This window comes from Rutilus rutilus (genome assembly GCF_951802725.1).
Source record: "Rutilus rutilus genome assembly, chromosome: 15".
Classification (NCBI taxonomy): domain Eukaryota; kingdom Metazoa; phylum Chordata; class Actinopteri; order Cypriniformes; family Leuciscidae; genus Rutilus; species Rutilus rutilus.
In genome coordinates, this window is record NC_140220.1 from 16,673,464 (window position 1) to 16,689,643 (window position 16,180).

The following is a 16,180-nucleotide window of genomic DNA, read 5'->3' on the forward strand; positions in this document are numbered from 1 at the left end:
TTTTAAGTAGCGCTTGCGAAACCAGACGTAAGGCTGTATCTCCGCAACGCTTTATTGGATTCAGACCAAACTTGGCACATGTCATCACAAGCATGACCTGAGGCTACATGCTGCGTTTCGGCGCAGCGCCACCTACTGGTCCGGAGTTATGAAAAATGGCTATTTCTGGATTTTCTTCACATTGTAGCACTTTAAACTTAAATTACTCCGTCATTTATGGTCATACAGAAAAAAGAAATATAAAAAAAGAATCTGTGATATTTCTACTTTTGTATGTCCACTTACAATCAAATCAAAACATTGTGCTTTTTGTAAAATAAAGAAAATAAACAGGGTGTGCGTTCTGCCTCTCCGTCGCGGTGAACTTTTTTTTCTTGAGCACGTCTATAAACTGAAACCAAACTCAGCGAATACTTGTCACACATTTATGAGCCATATACCTTTATAAACATTTAAGTGTGTACTTTTAAATGATCGGATTCAAACTGAAAACAAAATATTCTCTGTTTAAGTAATTTGTATAAAACCAACAAGATGTCCAGCTTCTCAAACGCTTCCTAATTAGTTTTAATTTGACCACGCCTACTCACGCAAAAGATATTCACATGCAAATCTCCACATGGAACGCGAACATTACCTCAAAAACAAAACACCAAAACACTTCATCAGTCTCTGCTTTTCGTCGAGATTGAAAGACGCGTCGTGAGCTTACATTGGCTTTACCCCAGAAGAAGAAGAACGCGAGAAAGATAAGGTAAGAAATTCTTACATATTAGTTTGTTATTGTTGCATAAATTTCACATTGCAGTTGAACTGTTGCTAGATATATGGTGAATATTATAATATTTAGATTCGTGTTTACTGTTACTGTGTTTGTGGATATCTGCTCAAACGTAGATATGTATATGGTAACCATAATGTTTTATATTTGAGCGCGATCGCGTTTGAATGTATCACATTTTGGATCGCGATCGCGTTTGAATGTATCACATTTTGGATCGCGTTTGAATGTATCATATTTTGGAAAAGCAAAACGCTCCAAACGGCTTCATGTTTTTACTATTATCTCATTTCATATCATCATAACGAATGGAAACATTTGGAGTAACATGATAATCAATATATTTTTCTCTAGCTTAGTTACTGAAATCTTTTGGAAGATTTATATAGGCTGCTATATTGTTATTATTTTATGCAGCACTGCGCATAGCCTATACCTACAAGGCACAACAAACGTGGTGTTCATTATATAATATATTGTTGGAAACATTTGTGTGTGTGTGTGTGTATTCTGTGAATTTTAAAAAGCAATTTTAACCAGAAAAATCTAAAATGTATTCCCAAAATCGTGCAGGCCTTTCTCTTGATATCAGTATGTTCACTTTTTTTTTCAGGACCAGATGCCACTGAGTCCTGCTGACTTCAACATTCACAGTACATGTCTCTGTACATGAACATGGTAAAGTGAAAATCAAACACCTTGGAAATGAAAGGTATGTACAATGTTTTTAGGAATGGCACAAAGGTCTCTTTCTTTGGATCATGTTGTGTTGTAAATAAATCCAAACAATCTAAAAGCCATTCTTTTTTAAATCTCCTCATTCTTTGTGGAAGGTTGGTCAGAATGATGGGCCCTGATAAGCTCCTAATAGGGCCATTAGGGAGTGTCTTTGTCTTTCTCAGGTGTAAAAAGCCTTACATATTAATGAGATGATCCGCCCCTTCGCATATTGCTTTTTCATACAAAACACGTCGTAAAAATTTTAAATCAATATATTGTCTTCTCTGAATGAGCAGTCAGGGTGATTTTCACATAGTTTTGGAGCAAATATTCTAGGCTACGTCATACAATTTTCATGTCTTGTGAAGAAATAATCAGTATGGGTTTCATGACCTTATTTCAGTGAGAATTTTTTTTTGTATTTTCACAAACCACGCATAAATGTGATTATCTCAAAACTACAAACTTTTACACACATGCTGCTGATATATTATTGTAGCAGAGTTTGTGCTGAATACAGTGTAACCAGACTTTAGCCATGAAAATGTCACAAGTAACAGAAATAACCACAAATGTCAGAGCATGTCAGAACACCTCCAGGGCCCAGAAAACAGCTCAGACCTCAGAGGGTTAAACTGTTCCTGTGCTACTATGAGCAATAATTTGACAAGTAAATATCAAGTCTGCTTTCAACGAGACCAGGATTATGCCTGTAGCCCAAAGGGTTCAAGAGCTGCAGCCATTTCATTTTGTTTATATCATTTTCAGCTTGTTAAGAAATTAAAGTTAATAATTGTATAATTATCATTATTACTTTGAGAGGCACATTCTACTGTACAATGGCATTATAGTTCTGTCACAACTTCATAAAGATAAACCAAACTTTTATTCCTGACAGGCTGTCACAAAAACTGAGTACTTCTGAGTTTCTGTGGGTATATATGATAACATCTTTTTCTCTAACTAAATAGTGAAATGCTTGTGAAGTGATCTCTCAGAGCAGCTCTAGAGACAAAGTTCATGTGCTCATGTCCTCATATAGTGAGATGGCAAACGCTGAAAACCCAAGCATTGCGCGCACTTCAGTGTGTAGTTGACGAAACCGCACCATTCATTCACAGACACGCAGACTTCATATTTAAATAGTCTTTTTTGCTGTCTAGGCATGGGCATGGGCGTCGGAACCATTGTATATGGGTGGGACAAGACCCACCCACTTTTTAAGACCAATGATATTATACCCACTCACTTTTACCATCTCTAATTCAGCGCATTTGTCTGTTCGCTTTTCAGAGCGCCGTCAGTCAAATCCATTCCACTTGAGGAATTAACATTATTATTTTTTAAGTAAAATTAATAAATTAAACTATTTCCGCTGAATCGCTACATTATATTTCTCAACGAGCCGCAACTGACGAAAGTAACCGCCCGTTGTACCCTTCCAGTCAAATATTGCGTCGCAAACATCAATAACAGCTTTAAGTTGTCATTGCTGGCAAATGACCATGGTATTAGGGGGATAATCCACGGATAGCTGTGCATTTAATGCACGACATGGAGGCAAAGAACCGCCCGACGTTAAAGCTGCATTATGCAGCTTTCCGATTTCTTCGCTGTTTTTTCGATATTTGCTCGCGGGTTTCTCTATAGAGCTCCCCCTACAGCTTCGGAATAGATATTTGACAACACTGTCGTCAAAACTCGTTGGCTCGTCCCATCTTCTCCCGCTGGTCATGTGCATTTGTTTTCAAAGAACCCGGCGAACGCACGGAGCCATGTCCACTGAGGTATGTATAATACACAGAAGGCTAGCATATCAATGTTTATATAGTATATGTGTGTAGTGCCGTAAAGCAGTTTGTTACATCGCGAAACCTGATATCACGCGATACTTCCTGATGCTGGAAAGTTTGGAAAGCCCGCCGGCCCAAAGTTGCAAGGGTGGTTTTTCGTCTCACAGGCGCTCAAGGGGTGCGAGAAGACCACCATTCAACCCGAAAACAGTCATATAACCATTCCAATGACTCCGAAGCTGTTCGGTTAAGATAAAAAAGTTACTTAGTTCACCTTTAAGTGGAGTTTAGTTTACTTGTTTAATTAAAAGGCACCAGAATAAAGTTACATGAAATGGTATTTACTCCAGTAACATTTTTCTGGAGGAGGACCCACCTACTTTTTTTTTTCTTCCGACGCCCATGGGCATGGGCATGAGCTGAGCCCACCCAAACGTTTGCCTTTCCCACCCAATCAGAATTTAGGAACGGACAGTGTTGATCTGTTATTACAATTTGTGCATTGATTAAAAGCAATCTGAGGTGGGTTCTGCGTTTAAACGTTTGATGAAGGGCTGTAGAATGCTCCAAACAACCACAAAAATTGCACTAATATTTCATTTATTAGCTGAAAGTAATGGAGAGGCTACTCTCGTGCTTCAGTCTTTAGCAGAAAAGCAGAGGCTGACAAACACACGTGCTATCAAGGTGTAAATTACAAGGAGTTGTCTCTTTTTGAATATGCATCTTATTTACTTAAAAATACAATCAGATGTACATTTTATATTTACGATACATAAAGTTGAAATTAGCTGGAAAACCTCACTCAATGTGTTGAATGTGCATTTTTTGCATTGGATGAAGCAAGAATATAAATGTAAGTGTTTAATTGTTGTTAATGCTGTTAAACTGAATATACGATGCAAACTGCTTAGATAAGAGGGCTGAAATAAGAATGTGCTGTTCATCTTTCAGTCAGTTAGGGGCCATTCACATAGAACGCGAGCCTGGATGCCAGCCGAACTTAGCCCCGCCCACAACATTTGAGGTAGGGAAGTTCGGTCTGGACTTGATCCGTTGTGGAGCAACTATGCTCGAACCAGAGCTGTTCGGACCAATCAAATTGTCAGGGCGGGCTTTATACGATGATGGACAGATGATCAACAGTAACGTAATTATCCATGTCACCAAAGAGCGCTTGGGTTGAATTCGTTTACAACAAAGATGACTGCCTCTGGAGAATTGAGATGTGTAGATTCTGCCATCGCGTCTGTTATAGAAGATATCGACAGTGCATTCATTTTAAAAGAGGAACAGAGAACTGCGATCAAGGCATTTGTAGAACGGAAAGATGAATGAAGAGCATACGTCACTTATTCCATTGCTCTGATTGGTTATTGGTCTATCCAAATGAGTGCAGAGGCATTTTCTTTCCTGGTTCGGTTGAAACACGCCCCTTAATCACAGCCCAATGGAGCAGTATCAGACTCAATATTCTGACTAGAATCCGAGTATGACGACGTCAGGCTAATAGAACGCAGTTTTGCGGTTAAAAACACGAGACTAATTTTTAAAAGTTATGAGTACTTGAGTACTACATTTTAGAAAGCAGCGTCATAGACGATACTTCCAAAAGTATGGAAGCGAGATGCGAGTGCAACAGTCAAACCCTAGGGTCTAGGGCCGGGCTATTCAATTGGCGGCCCGCGGGCCAAATGCGGCCCGCCAATCATCTCCATCCGGCCCGACGGCACCAACCTCCCTCCTCCTCTTTTCCTGGCGGTATGGCTAATTTAGTTTGAAACTCACTCCGATTTACCTGAGAAACGTTTTACGTGCAAATATTTCAGCAGTTATTATATGTGTCCCGAATTTATGTCGACTGAACCAGCGATACCAATCATTCGTGAATGAATCATTCTTTGGTTCGATTCTTTCTAAACGCGCTTGCATAACTGCGTTCACACCGCCGCCGGCGAGAGCGTCAAAGTGGCCGGTCAGTAACGGTCTAAAACTATTCGGATTCATTCGGACCGCTCCGTCACTGAATCATCTGAAGCGGTTTCTCGGTCAGCACAGTAACAACAAATAGTTGCGTTTACTCCCGGTCCCGGACACTATTATTAAACAGCGATGCGACAACCAGTGGGAAGCGTTTCAGTTCGACAGAAACCTCTCTGTTACAAACCACAAATCACATGATTTAACTAGTATTAAATCGGATGAAACAGCCTCAACATTCCCAACAAGACTGATGAGGAAAGCAGGAGAAACATTATGGCATGAACAAAATTAGAAGACTTTAAATCCCCTAATCACCCTTACAAACATTTACCATGAATGTACTGTAGTAATTTACCATGGGTTGGGCACAAATGTGCAATATTTATATTGAATACTATGTAGTAAATAAATATAGTAAATATATATTTACTATAATATTATACAGTATAATAGTAAATATAGTGATTTATATTACATTAGATTTATTAGGTGGGTAGAGGAATATATACTTAATGTTTGTTATGAAATTATGTCAGTTTCTTTGTAAAGGTGTGTATAGTTTTTAACTTGTGTTTAGGCATTTTTTTATACAGTGGGAGTGAGTAGCCTGTGGTTATCGAGTCTCACTGTCAGAATATTTTAATTTAAGCATAACAATTATAAATAAAATTATTATTATTTCCCACCAACAGCTATGAGTTTGTATAATTAATTTATTTGTTCCAAGGAAAATAGTTGTACACAGCTGTAAATTATACATTTTTTATTTATTATGGTTTTATATATCTGCATACTGTTGGGTACCACATTTCCAAGTAAATACCATACTTTTTTAAGGTTACTTCAGCTTATTTATTGAAACTTATGTTTCAATAAATAAGCTAAACCCCCAAACCAATCCACCAGCCCACCTCAACTTTTCGATTTGATAATCCGGCCCTCGGATGAAGCTAATTGAATAGGCCTGGTCTAGGGTGATGTTTACATTAAAAACGATGGAATGAAAATTCATTCTGTGTGGCATTTAATTGCCCTTCCATGCAATTAAAGTTGCATTCATTGCTATAACATTAGGCTTCCAATGAGTTTTCTTTCCAAAAAGAAAAAAAATAATTATTTTCTGCATTTTATTTAAAGTGGAAATAAGATAAAAATGGTCTTGTCATGAGGTGTGTTATAAATAAATATAGTTATCTATCCCCTCCCCAGAATGGCTAGGTACACATTTAAAACATTTTTTTTTTTTTTTTATCAATAACTATTTGGGGAATCTAAATTATAGGCAAATAACAGAGAAATATTTTACAATTTACAAGTTACAAATATTTAGTACACCATTGGCATTAACTATAGTAAGCCTTGCTTGAAACAATTTTCTCCAATTTCATTTTGGTATGAATGTTTAACTCAAGTATGATCTCATGATCAAACAATTATGTAGCATGTAGCATTTCAGAAGAACTTACGGGAAGAACCCCAGGCATTTTCTCTCCATTCTTCACCCAGCAACATCCCTTTACGTCCATCTTTTGCCAATTCATCCGATTCCCACAATTTTTTTGCAGGAAGTAGCTGCAAAAAGGGTCAATGTGGCAATCACTTTTTGCAAAGTATACAACAACAACAACAGGAAAAAAATCTAACAAGTGGAGTTAAAATAAGTTAAAGGATTACAAGGAAATCAACACTTTTGATACTGGTCAAAAAAAAGATTCAAAAGGACTATTAGACTCAGAATTACAACTGGCTTTTTAAAAACTCTGATCACATACCTCACCCATTCCACGAGACTCCAGAGCCAAGGCTTGAAAGTCATAATTCATCTCATCCACAGCACGCACCTAGATAAAGCACATTTTATTTTCACCAGGATAGAGCCAGAATGTCTAATGTAATACAAAAACTATACTCCCATAAGAGTGCAACTACGAGTGAACCATGATTTGCTACTTGCAATTGCAAGTCAAAAGTAGGTATTAAGTATTACCGGGATGAAATATATATTAAAATGATTCTCAAAACTAAAGACAGACTTGAAAAGCCACAAAACTCCTTTAAGATGTGAAAAATTGTAGGAGAAGAAGTGAAAAACACAGGTAAAAAACAACAACAACAACCTTTTAACAAGAATAACATGCAAAGTGCCATTTTTGTTGACTCAAAGTGTATAAATGGAAAGATTTGTGGTCAATATGCTAATACATTATGAGGGTGGCCAGCGGTTCACTTGACTTTCATTTTTATGTACACAAAGGTGGAGAAATTTGAGCTGAGGGCAAGATAAAATGTTGCAGGATTTGATTGTCCTGCTTCCTTTTAACAAAACTCTTACCAACAAAATAGTTATTCAGAGTTAAGAGAATTTTGTTAAGAGTTGCTTTGTAAACACCTATATTGACTGAAAATGCATGTCTAAGAATTAGGCTATGTTCAGACTTTCTCTTAAAACAGATCTTTTCAGGCAGACTGCCCACATTATTAATCGCAAGTGATCAAATAAGATTTGTGTGCCCCAGACATAACCAACCTATCTGCATGGGTTGCTTTGGTAACAACGTAGGCGTATCCACGGGCCACATGTGTGACAAGGCTTTCAAAATGAATGTAGAAAAAATTGTTGAGCAATTCCAGCGTTATGGGCGTGACATTTGCAGGCAAAACTTGAAATATAAATTCTCAGAAAGTATTTGTTACAAATATATTGAACCATCTGTTTATATTTTTTCTAAATTCTACCTTGACAAAAATAGTTCAGACATCAGAAAAATATCAGTCTATAAACACATTTTACATGAGTGAAATACTAGGGCTGCCCCTAATAGTAGACTAAAAGTTAGTCAACAAGTCAGTCAAGTCAAGTCAAGTCATCTTCATTTATATAGCGCTTTTAACAATGTAGATTGTCTCAAAGCAGCTTTACAGAGATAAATGTATAATTTAACGTAAGATTGTTTTGGCTTTATAGCGGTTCTTTAATAAAGTTATTTTCCAGCTAAAGTTAGTTTTGATTGATTCGCTTCCGTCGCAACGATCATTTGTTTTTAAATTAGGGCCGCCAAGACGACACCATTCTCTCTACACAGACTTTAAACGCGAACCTGTGAGAAACGCTGATGGCGTTCAGATGCGCATTAAGAACGGGTTCTATAGTTATGTGCGTTTGAATATATGTGTGCAGGTTTGGAATTCCCTACAAACCAAGCCTAAACAAATTACTGGTGTTTCCTTATAGTTTTGATTCAGAATTTTATTTTATAAATTCGGGGTAGATACGCAAATTGAGTTTTCCCGACGACGCTTTATCTGTAGAGTGGGAAAGGGATCCTCCATAGGGAGAGACTAGTTGGCACTTCAGCACTGCGTTGACATCGGGTCCAGGCGAAGGTCCTTCATCAGATCTGGAAACGGCCTGGATCCGGCAGGCTGCGGGAAAACCTTGGGATAAACAAAGACACTAAAATTAGCGTAGATGCCATTCTTCTCATGATGTAACAAGTACATCAGGATTTATGGGAAGTGTTCCCGGTTCCAGCTGACCTAATCTATGCAGCCTAATATTGAATTATAGAAGTCTATAATGTATTATGTGAACGCTATGTCAAAGAGATGTGTCTTTAATCTAGATTTGAACTGACAGAGTGTGTCTGCTTCCCGGACAATGGTAGGAAGGCTGTTCCAAAGTTTTGGTGCTAAATAGGAAAAGGATCAACCGCCAGCAGTTGATTTTGATATTCTAGGTATTATCAACTGGCCGGAATTTTGAGATCGCAATAGACGTGAAGTAGGGATGCACCGAAATGAAAATTCTTGGCCGAAACCGAAAACCGAAAAAGAGGAAACCAAGGCCGAAAACCGAAACACCGAAAGAAATGATGCCAATTATTAGTACCATTGCATTTATGGCTATGACTGTGTACTAACTTTACTAAAATCAATGCATTGCAATTGCATAAATTAATATTAAAGTTTCAAAGAATAAATCAATACAAATTTTATGCAAATATTTATTTAGCACATTGCAAAGTATAAAATTAAATGTTTAACTTGACCCCACTCATGTGTACATTAAATAATAATGTAAAAGCCTACTGGCCTGCAGAAATGTTTGAAAATGAAATGTTCTCTCATAAAAACAAAGTGCATTTAGGTCAATACTGCCATAGCCCATAATAATATCTGCAGCTATATGCTCATGGACATGAGTTGCAAAAACCATAAACAGCTAAGGTAAACACACACACCTCTGAGAAATGACGGCTGCTCTGCACACACACGCAAGGTCTCTCGCTCCCTCTCTCTGTCGCGCGCGCGCTACGTATGCGCGCTCATGCTTGATCGCGATTCCGGGAGATTTAAACTAATTTGCGGGCATCAGGGAGCCGCTATCAATACGCGGGAGACTCCCGGAACTTTCGCAAGACTTGGGATGTCTGTGTTTTGAAAATCGCTGTCCATGGGTCACTCTCAGATATTTTGAAATACGTCCACACCGCAGATATGTTGCTTCAGACAAGCACGTGCAGGTCGCGGTATCTGCTGTTTGCATCATCACAACATTTCGGCCGTATTGTTTCGGTGATAAACGTCTTTCGGCCGAAAACCGAAAATGCACTTTTGGGCCATTTTCGGCCGAAAATATTCGGTGGCCGAATATTCGGTGCATCCCTAACGTGAAGGAGTATAATGCGTTAAGAGCTCGCTCAAGTACTGCGGAGCTAAACCATTTAGTGCTTTGTAAGTAATCAGCAATATTTTAAAATTGATGCGATGTTTAATAGGGAGCCAGTGCAGTTTTGACAGAACCGGGCTAATATGGTCATACTTCCTGGTTCTGGTAAGAACTCGAGCTGCTGCGTTTTGGACCAGCTGTAGTTTGTTTATTAAGCGTGCAGGGCAACCACCCAGTAGAGCATTACAATAATCTAGCCTTGATGTCATGAACGCATGAACTAATTGTTCCGCATTTGTCAATGAGAGCATATGACGTAATTTAGATATATTTTTAAGATGGAAAAATGCGGTTTTACAGATACTAGGCACGTGACTTTCAAATGAAAGATTGGTATCAAAGAGCACACCCAGGTTCCTAACCGACGACGAAGACTTAACAGAGCAGCCATCGAGTATTCTAGGTTATTACGTGAAGAAGTTTTTTGTCCAATAATTAGAATCTCTGTTTTTTCAGAATTTAGAAGTAGGAAATTACGAGTCATCCAATTTTTTATATCAGCTATGCATTCTGTTAATTTAGTGAATTGGTAAGTTTCGTTAGGTTTTGAAGAAATATAGAGCTGAGTATCGTCGGCATAACAGTGGAAGCTAATTCCATGTTTCCTAATGATATCTCCTAATGGTAGCATGTACAGAGTGAACAGCAGTGGTCCTAGTACTGAGCCTTGTGGTACGCCATACTGAACTTGTGATTGATAAGACATCTCTTCATTTACTGCTACAAACTGATAACGGTCAGATAAGTATGATTTAAACCATGCTAGTGCAATTCCACTAATGCCAACATAGTTTTCTAGTCTATTTAAAAGAATGTTGTGGTCAATGGTGTCAAACGCAGCACTAAGATCGAGTAACACTAATAGAGAGACACAACCACGATCGGATGATAAGAGCAAATCATTTGTTACTCTAACGAGAGCTGTCTCAGTACTATGGTATGGTCTAAATCCGGACTGAAAATCCTCGCAGATATCATTTCTTTCTAGAAAGGAACATAGTTGTGAAGATACTGCCTCTTCTAGTATCTTTGACAGAAAAGGTAGATTCGAGATCGGCCTGTAATTGACTAATTCTGAAGGATCAAGTTGCATTTTTTTAACAAGCGGTTTAATCATAGCCAGCTTAAAGTTTTTTGGTACGTATCCTAGAGACAAAGACGAATTAATGATATTAAGAAGAGGATCTATGACCTCTGGAAGCATCTCTTTCAGTAGCTTAGTCGGTATAGGGTCTAACATACATGTTGTAGATTTAGATGATTTAACGAGTTTAATAAATTCTTCCTCTCCTATAGCAACGAATGAATCAAATTTTTCCTCAGGAAGACTACAATGCACTGCCTGATGCGATACTGTAGTAGACGGTTGCATAGTTATAATTTTATCCCTGATATTATCAATCTTATAAGTGAAGAAGTTCATAAAGTCATTACTGCTGTGCTGCTTGGAAACTTCTGGGCTTGAAGCTTTATTTTTCGTTAGTTTAGCCACCGTTTCAAATAAATACCTAGGATTATGTTTATTTTCTTCTAATAGGTTTGAAAAATAAGCAGATCTAGCAGCTTTTAAAGCCTCTCTGTAAGCAATCGAGCTCTCTTTCCATGAAATGCGAAATACCTCTAGTTTTGTTTTCTTCCAGTTGTGCTCCATTTTTCTGGCTGCTCTCTTAAGGGCCTGAGTGTGCTCGTTGTACCACGGCGTTGGATTATTTTCTTTAATCTTCTTTAAGCGCAAAGGAGCAACTGTGTCTAAAGTGCTGGAAAAGAGAGAGTTAAAAGTTTCTGTTGCAATATCAAGTTTTTCTAAGCTATCCGGGATGCTAAAATGATGAAACTGATCAGGAAGATTATTAATAAAGCAATCTTTAGTAGCATAAGTGATAGGTCTAACATATTTGTAACACGGAGTCGGCTTTGCAGCCTTGGCTAAATGTAATTTACACGAGACTAGATGATCTGAGATGTCATCGCTCTGCTGCAGAATTTCAACGGCATCAACATCTATTCCATGTGATAATATTAGATCTAGAGTATGATTACGACGATGAGTAGGTCCTGACACGTGTTGTCTAACTCCAATTGAGTTTACAATGTCTTTAAATGCCAAACCCAATGCATCTTTTTCATTATCGATGTGTATATTAAAATCACCAACAATTAGTACTTTATCTGCAGCCAATACTAACTCTGATAGAAAGTCCGCAAATTCTTTGATAAAGTCTGTATGGTGCCCTGGTGGCCTGTATACAGTAGCCAGCACAAATCTCAAACGTGATTTATCATTTATACTATATATTTTTACATTAAGCACTAACACTTCAAAAGAATTATATTCGAAACTTGATTTCTTAGCGGTTTTGAAAATATTACTATAAATTACAGCAACACCACCCCCTTTGCGTTTAAGACGAGGTTCATGTTTATAACAGTAATCTTGCGGGGTGGACTCATTTAAAGTAATGTAATCGTTTGGTTTTAGCCAGGTTTCTGTCAAACACAGCACATCTAGGTTATTATTAGGGATGGGAACGACACGGGATTTGGGAAATCGACTGTCGAGGCCCATGTGTCGACTTTTTGTCGGATTGTCGGCCTTTTTTTTCTTTTTTTTTTTAAAGAGCAGCAGCAATGCGGAGGGTGGAAAATATTCTACATCAGGGTCCGAAATTAACACCCGCCAAGCGCCAAATGCGGGTAGATTTTCTGTTTGGCGAGTAAATCTCAAAAGGCTATCCGCCACACTGGCGGGTGAATGTTCATAACAAAATATGAAATTTTAAGCGCGCACGCACGAGCAGAGAGAGAGAGCGAGTCCCGGCCGCGCGCGCGCACTCACCATTCAGAGCGGTCAAGCTTCCCCGTACTTTTTGACAAGCGTCCTTGACAGGGCGGCCAGAGCTTCTTTGCAGCTCAAGTCGGCGGCGGTGTGTACGTACCTACAGTTAACGCTCTTTCTGTTGACGGCGCTGAGGAAAAAGCTCCCGCCACTGTAAGAAGCTGTCGCCTCCCATTTGTGTCCTCCTGCGCACCCATCAAAGCCGTGCAGAACATCTTCAGCACTCGCGGATCGTGCATATTTCCGCTGCTGCTTCTGTTTACACACCATGGTCGTTCTTTTCTCGAGAAAAGGAGTTTTCTCATAGTGTTTGCAACGCAATACTCGTTCCCTTATCTCTCAGGGAACCGAGGTTAAAGTAACCGAGGAAATGTAATAAATTAAAAGCCCCAAAAAAAAAAAAAGCAATTTGGAAATCCCACAAGCCCCGCCCCCTCGACGTGTCGACACTATTTTTTTTGTCGAGTGGAGCATGTGTCAAATGTCGGTCGTTTTGTCGAGAAAAAGTCCCATCCCTAGTTATTATCTGAAATCATATCATTAACAATGAGTGCTTTTGAAGTAAGCGATCGAATATTCAGCAACCCAAGCTTTAGCATTTGCTCATCTGTATTATAGCTGTTTTTTATTTGTTGAACATCAATTAAATTTTTAACCTTAGATAGGTTTAAACATTTTTTGGATTTCCAAAATCGGGGAACAGACACAGTCTCTATATGATGATAGCTAGGTGAAAGAGGCTCTATGTGATGGGATTTATCTGACCTGGGTGACGCGAGGCCGCTAGCAGACGGTTGGTTTAGCCAGTCTGTCTGCTTCCTGACCTGGTGCCCAATTTGTCATGTTTGAGCTCTAAGACTATGAGCCATATTACTAGATAGAAGAGCAGCACCATCCCAGGAGGGATGAATACCATCTCTTTTCAACAGGTCAGGTTTGCCCCAAAAACTTTTCCAATTGTCTATGAATTCTATATTATTACACGGACACCACTCAGACAGCCAGCGATTCAGTGAACACAATCTACTAACTATCTCATCACTCCTGCGAACAGGAAGGGGGCCAGAGCAGATTACAGTGCCTGACATCGTACTTGCAAGTTCACACACCTCTTTAATATTAATTTTGGTGATCTCCGACTGGCGGAGTCGAACATCATTAGTGCCGACATGAATAATGATCTTAGAGAATTTACGATTAGCATTAGCCAGCACTTTTAAATGTCAGGCGCTCTGGCTCCCGGCAAACATGTGACTATGTTCGCTGGTGTCTCTATTTTCACGTTCCGTGTGATCGAATCACCAATTACTAGGGCACAATCAACAGAATTCTCAGTGGGTGTTTCACTGAGCGGGGCAAATCGATTTGTTGTGGTAATCGGAACGGAAGAGTGGTTTTTTGATCCGCGACTAGAGCGATCCCTCACTGTCACCCATTTGTCCGGCTGCACAGGCACTACTTCAGCTGGAACCGAATCATGTAAAGAGTTCACTATGCTAGGCGCATCCAAAATAGTATCTAAAGCTCTAGCACTCTTACTATCCTCAATTAAGGTTTGGATGCGTGTCTCTAATTCTGAAATCTTCTCTGTCAGCCTAACTGACTCCTTGCATTTATCACATATAAATCCTACATTGCCAACAGAGAAGCCTATGCTAAACATGTGACATGAAGTGCAGGTGACAATAACAGGACAAGACATTACTCACCGTGTTTGTTGACTGATTATTACTTACCTGAGCTTTTATTAACCCTCTAGGCGCCACGGTCGAGTTTACTCGACAAGATGCGGCACTGAATAAAACGGCCGATTTTGTCAAATAGGGTGTCAAATTTCGTTCGACCTCCCCTCCACTAGTTGGCAGACATGTCATACTTCATCCCCGACTCAAAAAAACATCATGTTTCTATACAAAATCTTCGAGCTAGAGCGCATTGAACAAGTGCGAACAAAAGCGGAGCTAGTGTGCGAATGAGCCGTTTTATCAGAGCAATATGGTCAACGTCAGCGAGTATTTGCATTAGATTATTATTATTATTATTATCTAATGGCATCAATAAAGCTTACCCGCAATGAAGTGTTGGGTCTTCTATTCACGGACCCTGATTCTGAAGGGGAATAACGTTATCTGCCTTCAGAAAATGACGGTGATTCTGAAAGTGAAAGTATAGCCCTACACCAAGCACAAACGGTGAATCCTTTGCCCAATATATATGGTCCTTTGCCCAATGTCAGTGGTGGGAACAATGTTTCCCGGGGTCGGAGTGTTCATCGCGAAGTTAGCAGGCGTGTTAGTGTTGTGGGGAACGATGCTGGAGATTTGTTACCGCACTTGCCATGGTGACCGCGTGCCTCTCCGCAATCGCGGCGACAGTATTGTGGTGGAGGCTTTGTCTAATCCCACTGGGTATTTTAGACGAGGTCGAAGTATTCATAGGACAGTTAGGGGGCAACATGGAGGCAGGGTGGGGAGTCGCAATGACAATGACAGTAGTCCGAGCTGTGCACACTCGGCGCGCGCGCGAGGCAGATCTGGCCGCGCCCGCGCTGCTCGTAGCAAGAGCAGAGGCGGTGTGACACGGGGCAGAGGGGCTATTATGCATAGTCTATCGCAAGACCACACCATGAAACACTACAAGAAATGTTACCTGGATGGATAGGGAGTCATTATCTCTACAGCAAAAGCCCTGCAACATAAATTCTTTTTTTTTTTTTTTTGTCTGCCATTTATTAGTAATGATTTACACTGTTGATTTACTATCTATTTCCCTGACCATTTAGTAGTGTACAATATGTGTTCTTTTTTGTGTGTTCATGTCCTTGTGATGTGTGAGTCTTTGTCAGCTAAAATAACAACAACCTAAAAAAATACTAACATTGTCTCTCGTCTTGTCTCGTCATCTCACTCATGATCTGTGGCTTGCCGTGGCGAGTGAGCTTTTGAACTAAACAAGTCTTGTCTACTTGTGTTTGTATGTCATATGAATAATATATATTTGCCCCATACATGGAATCAGAATGCCTACTGTATGTAGTAAATGGAAAATCTCTACAGCAAAAGGCCAACCGCTACATGCAATCAATTTGTTTCTACCATTTATTAGTAATGATTTACACAGTTTGTTCACTACTTACTATTTACCTGAGCATTCAGTATTGTGCAATATAGCATACAGAAGGTGAGGGACATTTTTGGGGGAAAGAAGTGCTGCATTTTATCATTTAAACGTGACTTTTCAATAGAAAAGTCTATTATCCAAGATGGCCGCCACTATATGACGTCATAATATGCAAATTAGATGGGAAAATGTAATCCCTACATAAACTTTGGGTCATC

The 16,180-nt window shown here is 39.3% G+C and overlaps 1 protein-coding gene across 9 annotated transcripts in view; it reads right to left on the minus strand.

The window, feature by feature from the left end:
- pum2 (pumilio RNA-binding family member 2) overlaps nucleotides 1-16,180 on the minus strand; it is a 205,034-nt gene that overhangs the window by 173,219 nt on the left and 15,635 nt on the right. For all 9 annotated transcript variants that reach the window (XM_084433346.1, XM_084433348.1, XM_084433344.1 and 6 more), the window contains exons 3-4: nucleotides 7,050-7,118; nucleotides 6,744-6,849 (exon numbers count right to left, since the gene is read on the minus strand). In XM_084433346.1, coding sequence (XP_084289472.1) covers nucleotides 6,744-6,849; nucleotides 7,050-7,118 — 175 coding nt within the window. The remainder of the gene's footprint in view (nucleotides 1-6,743; nucleotides 6,850-7,049; nucleotides 7,119-16,180) is intronic.